Source organism: Tenrec ecaudatus, chromosome 5 (assembly GCF_050624435.1).
Source record: "Tenrec ecaudatus isolate mTenEca1 chromosome 5, mTenEca1.hap1, whole genome shotgun sequence".
Classification (NCBI taxonomy): Eukaryota; Metazoa; Chordata; class Mammalia; order Afrosoricida; family Tenrecidae; genus Tenrec; species Tenrec ecaudatus.
Genome location: NC_134534.1, coordinates 67,414,214 through 67,428,890, shown reverse-complemented (window position 1 = coordinate 67,428,890; position 14,677 = coordinate 67,414,214). Strand labels below are relative to the sequence as shown.

The 14,677-nt window shown below is 40.3% G+C and overlaps 1 protein-coding gene across 1 annotated transcript in view; it reads right to left on the bottom strand.

The window, feature by feature from the left end:
• Window positions 1-14,677, bottom strand: part of EYA1 (EYA transcriptional coactivator and phosphatase 1) — a 159,162-nt gene that overhangs the window by 132,074 nt on the left and 12,411 nt on the right. The window contains exon 2 of the mRNA XM_075550654.1: window positions 1,715-1,792. Coding sequence (XP_075406769.1) covers window positions 1,715-1,792 — 78 coding nt within the window. The remainder of the gene's footprint in view (window positions 1-1,714; window positions 1,793-14,677) is intronic.

Here is a 14,677-nt window from a genome sequence, read left to right as displayed (position 1 = left end):
TCCATTGTTTCCATGCCCATGGTCATCCTAATACTTCAGGTCCTCCATACCTCTTGTCCAAATGAACCCAGAAACCTGTACCTGCTCTCACCATTTCCACTTACAACCCTTCCGACCCATCTCGCCGCCACCACCACCACCACCATGTTTCTATATTATAAACTTGATCATGCAACTCTTTGTTTGATACTACCCTACAGCTCTCCGAAGAAAATCCAAATCCCACGCAGGACATTCGCGTCTCTTTAGATTCTAGCCACCTCCCTCTCCACCTTTCGCACTGCTCAGACTCTACACACGCGGGATGATGAGCAATGAGCAGTTCCTCCAAGTCCTCCCTGCCTGTGTGTTCTCCCACACAATGGCCCCCTGTCCAGTAACCCCCTTTCCAGTCATATGGGCTTTATCCCATTCATGTGTTAAGCTTGTATCCAGGCCTTGGCCCCAGGAAACCTTCCCTGGCTCTCCTGGTCTCATTGAATTACCTCCTGGCTGTCACTGGCATTATGAAAATGAACCATTAAAATGGTTTGGTCAATTGTTCAGCTGGCAAATTCTCAGACATCTAAGAATTCCTAACAGTACTAAGCATATTGCACAGCATCAGCCAAATTTTAGTAAGTGTTTTATATAAGTAATACATATAAATCTTCTTGTGATTTCCTTGTCTCTACGTGGTATCATTATGATAAAAATTATGCATTTGTGCATAACTGAATATCTTGTGTATAATTTTATATCTACTAATAGGTCCAGTTAGTTGTGGTGTTTATGAAATGATCCTGAGGACTAGATTAAATTGACCTCGAACTTGTGAAAATATAGCAATTCCATTTAAGACCTTTTCTAAATGTGACAAGCCATATAGTCAAAAGGGTTAAAATTTTAAGAAATTTTTCTAGCAGAAATAATTGATAATTAAAATAGCTAAAGCTGGGTAATTTGGCAAAAAAAGCAGAATCATGTCATTGTAGTTTTTGTTTCTTTAAAAATTATAACTGACATCTTAGTATCACTTTATTTTCATTCGCTTCATTATCACTGATGTGAAAGAGGGTTATTTGGTTTGTTGGAAGCCAACTTTATTAATGTGAGAAATGACTTAAGGATTTACTCTCTAGTTCACAGAATGGTAAATTTCATGTAGCTTTAGAGTTGAACATAACCTTTACTTAAGAAGATGGCTTGAAAGGGTTGGAAAAATCTATGCCAATGAGAGGGAACTTGGAAGAACCACCAACACAATAAAGCCAACTCAGTAGAACGAATAGTTAGAGTTAAACTTCTAACCTGTTTCCCATCTAGGTAACCAGCATTTGCCAATAACACAGAATAAATACAGCACAGTTGCCAATATGTGACTCTAAGCAAAACTGAAGTCAAACTCACTAGATTCACATGACTCTGACACAAAATGACCCTATGGGACACAGTAGAACTGCCCCTTTGGGTTTCTAAGGCCTTAAATCTTCACGAGAACAGACAGCTACATTATATATAGTTTTATAGGCAATATTAGGTCAAACATAGAAAAGGATGTGAGATTAGCACAGGAGAGGCTATTGCTTCCATCTATATGATAGGTGTGAGTCAGAACCAGCGCCACAGCCCCCAACAACAACCTATCTACATGTCTACACACATATCTGAATACATATAAGCTAGAGGGTGTCATACTTAATAATAATGTCAAAATCTAGTATTTCTTCCTTACCTGAACCTGAGAAATTGTCTAAAGACCCGTCTGCTGTTGTCGAAGCTATTTCACTGCTGCTCATTGGCTCTGTTTTAACTATAAAAATAAACAACATACATCATATATCCAATTGATATTTACTTGGAAAGGCATAGTCAAGAAAATATAACATGCACAATAGTGACAAACATCATTTAAAAGATAATCTCCTATTTGAATATAAATCAAATTAAAATTACTGGTAGATTATTACTTTTAAGTCTAAGACGCTATCCACCGCCTCCCCCTCCTCCACCCAAGTGAATCATCTGTTAGAAGAATTTTTTTTCAAATTAAAGTAAATAAATTGTTAACTTAAATATTTACTAAATTGTTTCTCTCTTAAAGTATAAGTAACATGACTAAAAAATGATTTCCTGAAAGCTGGTAAGAAGGTTTCTTTTATTTGACCAATCAGATCTAGAAGAGTAGAACAAAAAGACTCAAAGGAAAGATGGAAGTGTCTTTACATGAGCAGGTTTTCATGACGTTCAAGGGCGGGTGTGAACATACATACACACCTAGAGAGGAAGAGAGCTGTATTTTCTCAGTATCCATCATAGCTGATAAACAGAGTACTCAATTTAGTAATTACTGTGAGTCATACCTATCAATTTGTCAATATTTTAAGGATAATTAGTACAAAAATACACTCAGTGAAAATAAAGCAGAAAATTTCCACTAAAAACATTATCAGTCATAGGCAGTTTGCAGAATATTTCTGAGATCTTTGGTAAAGTTCCTGTGGAATGTGGAACAATCATAACAGTGGGTTTATGGTCACTTCTCCTAAACGAACAGCTCTCCTGACACCTCTACCTCCGTATCACTGCGCTACAACAAAGTGGAAAAGCCAAACCACCTCAGCGCATTGGTGATCATTCCAAAAAATGTGTTTTAGTGCTTTTTAAGTGAACAAGATACATTTCTCTCCCCTCACCCCCCAAAAATAGTGCTCAGATGACATTCTTGAAATTTGTTAAACCTATATTGGTGACACATTTCATCTTCATTCATTTTTAAGATATGCAGTAATATCTTAAAAGTCACCCGAAAACCAACAAAGGTGCAATCTACAGTGAAGACTCCAACAGACTACTTCCTACGAAGGCCCCTCCCACGAAGGCCCCTCCCACGTACTGCAAAGAAAGGGTGCCGGAGAAAATGCGGGCATTTCTTCCTTCACCGTTGCCAATTTCTTACAAACACTTGGTGAAGGGCAAATTCTCCCTGCAGCTTCTGGCCTTGTAATATTTCATTAATATACTGAATATCTTAAAAATAAGCATTATTCATAGACATAGACTATCACCAAAAATGTAATTATTTCAATTATTTCCTTACAAGGGTGAATGAAAAATAGAAAAAGAAAAAGGAACAGTAAATCTAATGGAAATCATTCTGCTTGATTATCTTAATGTGGACCAAACAACAGTGTAACTGAAGTTTCCCTTTTGGCCAGTTGTTTTGGGTTAACAATCTTAGCTGATGCTAATACAGTCTGACATAAGCCTGCGTTTCCCTTTCCCTTATGCCACCAGGCACCCTGATGATCTCTCTCTCCGCCAACCATTGCGGGCATAGTTTGGGGAAAGCAGGTAGGCCACTGCTGGTGCATAGTTCTGCAGTTTCCTGTTCAGCCAGCCATCCACATCATAGCCCACCTCCCTGTAAACGAACTCATATGTAAATGCATAGAGACAGCAAGTGAATTAGAGGTTACCTGGGGTTGTGGAAGGTCTGCAATGGGGAGTGATTGCTTAATGGGCACAGAGCTTCTATTGAGGCCGAAGGAAAAGTTCTAGGAGTAGTTAGTAGAGAGATTGCATATGAATACAATTAATGTGACTGCAGTGGATGCGTAAAACTGGTTAAAGCGGTCACTGTTATGTTACATGTATTTTGTTGTGGCTAGTTGCTGTCAAGCGGATTTGTCAATTCATGGCATCCCCATGTGTATGGAGTGGGACACAGGACACTTTCATGTGAAGTTTTGAACAGCAAACCTTTCAGTTAATACTCCAACGCTTAACTCATTTGCCCTACCCCAGAATAAAAGGAACACCCACACAATACACACATATACTCATATCAAAATGGAAAAACAAAACTATAAATTAGACAAAATAAATCATAATCTGTGTTGTACCAATTAAGTAATATTTCCCTTTTACTTTGTACTAGACAGACCACCATGGGTTCTGAACTTAGAATCAAACATAACATGGTGAGCAAAAGACTAGAATTAGGCTCAATATGTTATGGAAAGTGCCTATGATGTGTCAGATTCTCTTCATGGGATTAATCCTTTACACAACGCTACAAACAGATTTCAGAACACAGCCCAGAAACCCTTTTAATTGGGTATCACCTGCTTGTTTCTCATGCAAAATTTGATCCTCAGAGGGGTTAGGAAATGAATCAATGTCTCAAAGCAAATGACAGAACTGGGATTTATGTGTGGGTGTTTATAACTCTAAGGGTTTCTAGGTGGTTCATATGGTTAGGACACTCAGCTATTAAGCGAAAGGTTGGAATCCATCCAGAGGCATGGAGGAAAAAGGCCTGGCAATCTGCTTCTTAAAAAAGTAGCCATTGGTTGCCTTAGGGAACGTAGTTCTACTCCGACATCCATAGGGTTGCTCTGACGAAGAGTTGTCTTGAAGGCAACTGATTTGGTTATGACTCTAGGGTCCACGAGCAAGCTCTGGAGACATGGCAAGCAGTGGCACTTTCTACCGCTGAGCAAAGCAGAGCCCCTGTATAGCTCCTGCCCTCCTAGAGCTGCAGTGGGTTACACATTTTGCTACCAGCCCAAAGGTCAGTGGTTCCAACCCACCAGTCACTCTGCAGGGGAAAATTCAGACTGTATGCTTCCATAAAAGTTTAAAGTCTCAGAAACCCAGAGAGACAGTTTTACTGTGTCCTCCAGGGCTGCAATACGTGAGAATCAATGTGATGGCAGTGGGTTTTCCAAGAGCAAGAGCGAGTCAAGTCTAAGGAGTTCACTAGACCATCTCAGCTATGTGCTTCACAACTAGGTGGGGGGAGAACAGAGAAGCAATTCCTCCGCTGTACAGGATGCTAGCCCAGCTTGATTCCACAGTCTCTGCCAAGCCTAAGGTCTCCTGTGGACCCCGTAGAGTGGGCTATAAGGTTACTTCGCAAGACTACTCCTATTCTTAGCGGCTTAAAAAAAAAATCACACATTTCCCCAGCTCAGCTATTCTCCATAGGATTAGGCCAACCCAAATGGAGCTTTCGCTCCCAGGAGGCACATTCAATTATACTTGAAATCCCATTAAAATTGGGCAAAAACAGAGCAGAAGAGAAAAGAGGAGGATACTTTTTCTTTTCGGCCCAAGCACATAACTTTTGGCATTGTCCGAAGAGACCCATATATATACACTAAGGAATAAAGACTCCCCTTTCCCAATGAATCCAGTTTTTAAAAAGGCCTCACTGTTGAGGATGTACATTAACTCCCAGAGTATTCGTGATTTTATCAGGTACTGTAACTGAATGCTTGGAGCACCAGGGACCTGATACTCAAGAGCCTGGTGGCCCATTGTGGTGCAAACTACTTTCTGAAGGAAAGCCAGAAGAGCAGAGAGGACTTCTGGCCTTGTCGTTGCCAAGCACTCAGCCAAGGGCAAGGTAAAAGGACAGGAATAACCGCCACACACCAAAACCTTACCACCCACACTAGCACATTTACACACACACCAAAACCTTACCACCCACACTAGCACATTTACACACACACCAAAACCTTACCACCCACACTAGCACATTTACACACACACCAAAACCTTACCTTCCACACTAGCGCATTTACACACACACCAAAACCTTACCATCCACACTAGCACATTTACACACACACCAAAACCTTACCACCCACACTAGCGCATTTACACACACACCAAAACCTTACCATCCACACTAGCGCATTTACACACACACCAAAACCTTACCACCCACACTAGCACATTTACACACACACCAAAACCTTACCACCCACACTAGCACATTTACACATACACCAAAACCTTACCACCCACACTAGCACATTTACACATACACCAAAACCTTACCACCCACACTAGCACATTTACACACACACCAAAACCTTACCACCCACACTAGCACATTTACACACACACCAAAACCTTACCACCCACACTAGCACATTTACACACACACCAAAACCTTACCACCCACACTAGCGCATTTACACACACACCAAAACCTTACCACCCACACTAGCACATTTACACACACACCAAAACCTTACCACCCACACTAGCACATTTACACATACACCAAAACCTTACCACCCACACTAGCACATTTACACATACACCAAAACCTTACCACCCACACTAGCACATTTACACATACACCAAAACCTTACCACCCACACTAGCACATTTACACACACACCCAAACCTTACCACCCACACTAGCGCATTTACACATACACCAAAACCTTACCACCCACACTAGCACATTTACACATACACCAAAACCTTACCACCCACACTAGCGCATTTACACATACACCAAAACCTTACCACTCACACTAGCACATTTACACATACACCAAAACCTTACCACCCACACTAGCACATTTACACATACACCAAAACCTTACCACCCACACTAGCGCATTTACACACACACCAAAATCTTACCACCCACACTAGAGCATTTACACATACACCAAAACCTTACCACCCACACTAGCGCATTTACACATACACCAAAACCTTACCACCCACACTAGCACATTTACACATACACCAAAACCTTACCACCCACACTAGAGCATTTACACATACACCAAAACCTTACCATCCACACTAGCGCATTTACACATACACCAAAACCTTACCATCCACACTAGCACATTTACACACACACCAAAACCTTACCACCCACACTAGCACATTTACACATACACCAAAACCTTACCATCCACACTAGCACATTTACACATACACCAAAACCTTACCATCCACACTAGCATATTTACACATACACCAAAACCTTACCACCCACACTAGCGCATTTACACATACACCCATATGATATATTATTGACCAGATAAATATATACATATATATATATATGCTTGGAATGGGACTCTTAAATTATTGACAGTATGTATATATACATACATATATATGAATTGTAAATTGTGAAAGACCACAGACTTCTTTTGTGTTGTCTAATATATCTGAAAAGAAAAAAGCCTATACATGATCTGGTATTCTCTTAACTCTAGTATTATTTATAATAATCTATCGTTAACTGACTTTATTAGATCAACCATGAGGACATTCCCAAATTTATATAAAGGTAACTTGGATAGAACTCAAGAAGGCAGAACTGAATCATGATTATATTAAGAAAGTTTTACCTCCATAATTACAGCTATTGCCTATCCCTTCCAAAGAAGAGGGCTAACAGAGGAAGGTGAGGTACACAGCAATTGTCACTGGGGATGCCAGGAGAAAATGTGGCCATCTTGCTCTGGCACTGTTGGGTGATTATGCTGTCGCTGATGAAAATAAGGAACCTGTCTCTCTTCCTTCAGCACAATTTGAAGGGAAGAAAACTCTACGTGACCATTGGGGCTTGGTGCCACGGCCATTGAGCTAACATACCACAGCCTGATTTCATGTTCCCCAAGCAACGTCGTGTTAGACTTCAAATGTAGGATCATATTCGAGTACTAGAGGGCTTCAAAAAGTTGGTAGAAGAATTTCATTATCTTTTAATTCCATTTTCCTCTGAACTTTTTGAAGCCTCTCTTATATCTGTAGAGAGATAGTGGGCCAACCAGAGAAGCATTCAGCCCATTTAATTAGTTCTATTCCTCGCCATAAATTAAAAGGGTGCCGAGGAGAACAAGTTTGCTCTCAAAGGACAGGTCTGAGTTGCCAGATTGGGAGCCAGCCTCTGAATTATGAAAAATTCACCGGGAAAACCCACAGTGAAGGCATTTGCCTGGGTGAGTGGCTATTCTTGGCTTTGAGCATAGTAGAGAAAGCCATAATGGAGATGCTGAGTGAGGATGTTGACATCAATTTTTTCTACATTCATTTGACCCATTCCATGACAAAACTGTTTTGCCATCTTTGGTCCACTGCCAAATCTGTTTCCACAATGAGTTATTTCCACTTGACTCAAGTCCGGCATCACATCTCATTCCCCATTTTCTGGACACATGCTTGTTCCTCCTATTTTACAAAGAATGCTGAAATTGCATTAAATCTTTCCATTTTCCTCCTGTGACATTTTCCCAGTTTTCCGTCTAGAGGTGCTTCAGAAGAGAGGCCTGGCAATCTAACTTAAAAATAAAAGTCCACTAAAAAGCCCTCCATAGCACAGTTGAACTCTGACATGCCGTGAATTGGAGCAGGCTCCATGGCCATTGGTTTAGCGTAGGTTTCCACAACGCTCCATTGTTTGCTCTCTCAACGTCTTCAATCACTCCATCTCAAGATGTGATTTCTTTTCTGCCTACCCAAATGCACAGACCTCCGCTAATGTTTTAAGTCTTCTCTCAACCATTTTTTTAAAATCTTGTCTTCTCTCTCTTCTTTTATCTCAACATTTTTAAAAATCTTGTCCTCTCTCCTTTTATCACTGGCCTTAAAATCCTTATCACCTAGAATCTTTGACATGACCTTTTTATGCTTAGCATTTTACTAAAATGACTGTATTAATTTCTCAACTCAAATTTTTCTCAATTCAAGTTTTAATTCTATAGAGTATGGCTCCTTTCTTGCCAATTTCCCATCATTGATCACCATAGCAAAGCAATATTTCTACCTTTTCCTTCATATAAGTCTTTTGAACTCAATTTTCTTATTTCTCCTGTAATTACATAATTCCACTTCCTTCGTACCTGTTTTCATTTTGCCTCACAACCATGTCTTTCCTGGCCATCATTTAAAGAAAATGACCTGCACAAGACAACCCTAAAATCTCTATCTACAACCACAACTTTGAACATAGGAAGTCAATTCCCACATGCCACCAGGACAATGTAGTTGTCTAAATAAACACTCACTCTGCTCAAGTATAAAATCATTACTTTTATCCAACTGGTGGTCATATCTTTTTTCATTATGCTATCACAAAAGTAGATGGAAATTTCCTTTTGTCCTGATTTCTCCCAGTTCCTCTTTTGTTTTACATCCTACTGCCAGATCTGTAATTTCTACCAGTCTGATCTCTCACACCTTTCAGTTGGTCCTACTTTGTTTGCTTCCATGTTACTTAGATGCTGAAAGCTATGCCAACAGTATTTCAAATGCCAGCAGACCACCCATGGCGAATAGGTTTCATCAGAATTTACAGGTTAAGAAAATTCTGGAATTCTACTTCCAAATCAGCCAATAAAAACCCAACTGATCCCAACAGTCTATAGCTTGACATAGGACTGATAGATTAAGCTCTATGTTAGAAGGCACTCCAAATACACAGTGGCCACAACAATCGACTAAAGCACATCGGAGATTGTGAAGACAGTGCAGAATTTCCTTGTGCTGGGCACAACGTTTGCTAGGAGTCAACTCAACAGCAACCACAATTTTTCCATAATTGTCTTCTCTCTAATTACACCGCCATTATCCGAATAGTGAAGTAGCCCTGGATTGTTATTCAAAAGGCTAGTGGCTCAAGTCCATCAGCCACTCTGCAGGAGACAGAGGTGACAGTCTGCTTCTACAAAGACTCTCCCTCCGTCTTGGAAACCCTATGGAGCACTTCTAGTAGGGCATCTAGGGGTCCTCCCACTGTCTAGCTTCAAGGGAGTCATGACTGGCCCTGAGCTTTTCAGTCGATTCTCTCCATTATTGCCTGAGATGTTTCCATTCGTCTATCATAATTTCAAGGTCCTCTCCACTCCAATACCAAACTTCTCCTTATTCTCATTACTTCCATATACATTTTGTACAGCAACTAAGAATTTACAAGGGCATTTTATAATATACGGTCTCATGGAAATGGAACATTCTCGTCTCATCTGACAGTTCAAGTGCTACAGGAGCAAACACTTGAACCACATTGGCTCACCCAGATGTTTCATGCTCCCTCAAGCCCGCCATTTCACTCGGGTTCTTTTCTCTCTAACAAAACGTCCTACAATATTTCTCCCTGACTAAGGCCTGTAGGTCCTTCAAAGTGCAACCCAAATTCCATCTGTTTCATTCGGTTTTCCTTGACCTACTACCCTCGAGTAGCAGTAGGTAGGGAAAATCTAACATCCATGAGCCATATATAGACGTTTGTACCCACTAAATAGCCCAGGTGGCACTAAGGTGTTAGACTGCCCACTGGAAAACTGGCAAGGCAAATCCACCAGCTGCTTCCTAGGAAAGCATTGGAGCTATAGGTTCCTGTCAAGATTCCTAGCCTTGGAACCCTGAATTGGCTCATGGTGAGCTGGAAATAACTTGATGGCGATGGTGGGCTGGGTAGTCCCCTGAGTTGCTAACTGCAAGGGCAGCAGGTGCAAACCAGTAGCTCTGCGAGAAAAAGATGAGGTTTTCTGTTACCGTAAAGATATATAGTCTCAGAAATCCATAGGGGCGTTTCTACTTTTTCTCATAGGGTCATTGAATTAGATTTGACTCTGTAACAGTGAGTTGTCACGTTTTATTAAAAAAAGTATATTTAAAAATATATTCTACCTCATTTTTCCTTCTTTTTCCCCTGTCCCTCCCCCTCCCTCTGCCTCTCTCTACCTCAATTTATAGAAGTTTATAGTGTTATTTATTTTAACATCATGCATTTCTTTATGGGAAAAACACAGATACTTTTATATTGCGCCTATTTCCCTACAGAATTTAGCACAATGCTGGGTAAGTCAAAATTTATTAGAAGAGAGGGAAATATATAAACGACTTAGAAATAAATATATATTGCAAATGACCTAATACCACTATACATTGGTAACTAAAACATTCTACATGCTAAAACATGAGATAATGCTTTGTTACTCTCAGATTACCTCTCGTTTTCTATGCCTATGGTTGCTAAGTCTCTCCCTTAGAGAATGTGTGTCAGTTATAATAGTATCAACTCAGTACTTTCTGGAGAAGACACAGCCTAAACTAATGCCAATCATTGGTCTTTCTGAAGGTCTAAAGAGGACCCAGACTGAACATATAGAAAGTCAGGGATGGTGTTTAGAAGTTGTCCTAAGCTATTCATCTGACAGGCTAGGATCTGCCCTTGTAAAAAAATGTTACAGAAAATTTTCCCCTGGCACCAACTGCTAGGCTCAATGTAATCAAATCAATCTGTACCAAGGAACACCTCCTGGATTCGCTTGCAGTTGGACTATACTCAAATAAACTCTTCATGTCAGTGGTACTTTAAATTTCATGCTATTGGATAAATTATTAATGTTATCAATGCAATCGCTTTATACCTAAGAAGGATGATCGACAATGTCTCTCTCTCTCTCTCTCTCTCTCTCTCTCTGTCTGTCTCTCTCTCTCTGTCTTTGTTGTTGTTATTGTTGTTGTTGGTTTTTGTCATAATATGACCACTAAAGTGAACCAGAGTAGTTCATAACCCATGGAGAAGCAGATGGATTCTGGGTTCCCACTGAAGTCTATCCCTAATCCAAGAACAGTTAGTTCTTGTACCTTGGCCCTGCTCAATACTTTCTTTTATGAAGAGTCCACTGAAGATAAGGGTGGTGAATAAAGCAGACAGTGCCCAACTATCAATCGGAATAGTGTCTGGGTCTTAAAGGCTTGTATTCAACGAAGCTGCCATCTAAGGGAGGCATCAAGTAAATCCACATGAAAGAAACACATCAGCCTGTGTGATCCAAATATGATGACATCAAATCCAAATATAATGAAGGTAAATGTATCAGAGCTTAAACTGTGAAAACCCAATTTGTAATAGGCTACGGAGGGCAGTGGGGCTCCAAAATCTGTCTGCAGAATATCTAGTCAGATGAAGCCACTGACAAATCCCCGTTAGCCACAAGGCAACGAGTTGAAAAGCTTTACTACCAGACAGAGATGATTGTAGACTTGAGTAGGGTGGATCCAAGCTCTCTAGTCTCATGATACTTGGCCTGTTGACCTCCCTCTTGGCACAACCTCAATTTGCTCTAGGCTTAAATACTTCTTCTCGCCTTTTAAGATATTGCTGGCGGTCATTTTTTTCTTAGTCTTTATTTTTTTCTTTATATGATTATTTTCTCCTTTCTCTTTTTAATTGTTTCTGTTAGGTTTCCCAGTTTATGAAGCACAAAAGGAGTGGATGCTTAGAGACGACAACTAATACATTGATTTCTCAGGGGAGGTGGGGGGAGAGGGAGAGGAATTGGGGCACAAATAATGAAAGCAGGAGGGGAAAGGAGGACTGAAACTGATTGTGATCATGTGTATACAACATTTATAAAAAGCAACTTAACTATGGAAGTGTCTGATATCTACATTTTATTTCAAGAAAACTACTGAAAAAAAAGAAACAAAAAAACTAAAGTTGACTAATGGTTAATATAGGTGAAGGAGGAAGAGATTTTTGCTGAAGGGGCATTGAGTTTAGGTTCACGGGGGTAGAATAATTTGGAAAAGGATATCAATAATGGTTTCACAACACAGTATAATCAACGCCACTGAATTATACATGTAGAAATGATTCAATTGGAGAATGATTTGTTGTGTATATTTTTGCCACAATTAAAAATAATTATACTAATAACAATGAGTATCAGGAGGAAGAAAATGTTCTAAAATTGATTGTAGTAATCATTGCACAGCTCCTCGTAAAAACATTGGGCTACTGAATTGTATACTATGTGGGTGAAATGCCAATCGAACTGCTTAAAAAACCTGTCATGGACGTTATTATTATTTGTGTTGTCTTACTCCTTACAGAAAAGACGAAACCTTCCTGTAAGGGTGCAGTAAGCGTCCTTTATGAAGCAGCATGGCGAATGATTACACTGCAGAGGACACAGACATCTAAGGCAAAGGGAAAAGCCACTGTCATGTCTAGGATGGTTTGGAGTCAATGACAATATCACTCAGATTCTACAGGCTCTCCCTGCCTCTCTAAAACCATGAGGCAGAAGTGGAAATGTATGTTTTCAAAAACTGTATCGGATGACTCTAAACACAGTATCAAGAGATACCAAAGACATATGTGAAGAGAATGAGCAAAATCGGTCCATGAAATATGAGAGCATAAGTCAGCAATATTTTATAATGTATATATTTTATTTGACATAATATTTTAAATGCATATAATTGAATTAATAAATTAAACATAGGTAATTGTTTAACTATTTCCTCTTCATCTAAAAGAGTATATGTAGACATGAACTAAATGTTTTTTCTTTGGTCAATTCCCATTTGGAAAATGAGGGATCCCCTTATGTTTGGATTAGTTATATAGTCTGGCAGAAGATAATTATCCCTTCAAATTTTAAAGTTCAAATAGTCATCTTTTTCTTAAAAGAGAGTAGAAAAATATTAGCTTTTCAAGATAGTATAGCCTTAAGAAAACCACATGAACACAGATAGACTAAACTTGAACTTAGAGTATACATGGCCAAGGAGAAATGTTGGTTAATTTCAAAACATGTTATCCCAGGAAATTAGAACACACTAGGGGATACTTTTACAAGACTATGCAGATGTCAGGGAGCCCTGGCAGTACAGTAGTTTAAGGATTAGATTGCTAACAGAAAGGTCAGCAGTTTGAATCCAACAGTCACAACATAGCAGCAAGTCTGTTTCTGTGAAGATTTCCAGTCCTGGCAATGCTATGGAGCAGTTAGGGTCTTCCTGACAGGCTTGGCAAAGGGTTGCTCTGAGTAGGATTGATTCCGTGGTAGAGAGCTGGGTTTGTTTTGTTTATCTAGACGGCACTTGGAGAACTTTGATGTTCCTAACCCAATCCATGGCATTTTCAGTCGCCTCTTAGCATGGGAAAGCTGAACAATGGGTAAGGAAGCCCACAGAACAATGGATGCACTTGAATTGTAGTGTTGGGTAAGACTATCGCATATGCAATGGATTTCCAGAAGAACAAACAAACCTTTCCTGGAAGAAGTACCACTAAATATTCCTTAGAAGCAGGGCTAGGAAGACTATCTCTCACCTTCTTTGGACAGGTTATCAGGAGACACCAGTCCTTGGAGAACGGCATCATGCTTGGTAAAGGGTCAGCAAACTAGAGAAAGGCCCTCCTCAAGGCGGACTGACACAGTGACTGCAGCAACGGATTGAAACATAACAACTCTGAGGCTGGCCCCCGCACTGGGCAGTATCTCCTGGGGCACACAGGTTCGCTCTGAGTCAGAGCAAACTAGAAAGCACCTAACAATAACAACGCAGAGGTCCAGAGTAGCTAACTTCTTCTGCAAAAGAATTTCAGGTAAGCAATGACTGTACTTCTGCTGTCACTCTGTTTTCACAACTTCCATTCCCACCGGCGGAACCCTGGTGGCAGAGTGGGTTGGGCCATTGGTGCTAACCAGTTCAAATGCTCCAGCCACTCTGAGTCAGAAAGATGAAGCTTTCTGCTCTTGTACAGCTGAAACACACGGGCCATTTTACTCTGTCCATAGGGTCGCTGTGAGTCAAATGACTTGACAGCAGGAAGGTTTTTTAATTCCCACTTCATTACCTCAGGGTGTACGTAAGCCATAGGTTGCAACCGCCGCATATGCATGTGAAAGCTGGACATTACACATGGAAGCCTGAAGAAGCATTGACGCATTTGAACTGTGGTGCTGGGAAAGACTATTGAAAGTACCATGAACTGCCCAAAGAACAACAACAACAACGTTTGTCTAGGAAGAAGTATAACCTGAAGGCTCCTTAGAAGCAAGAATGGCAAGCCATCTTCTCGCGTGTACTTTAGACATGTTCATCGGGAGCGACCAGTGCC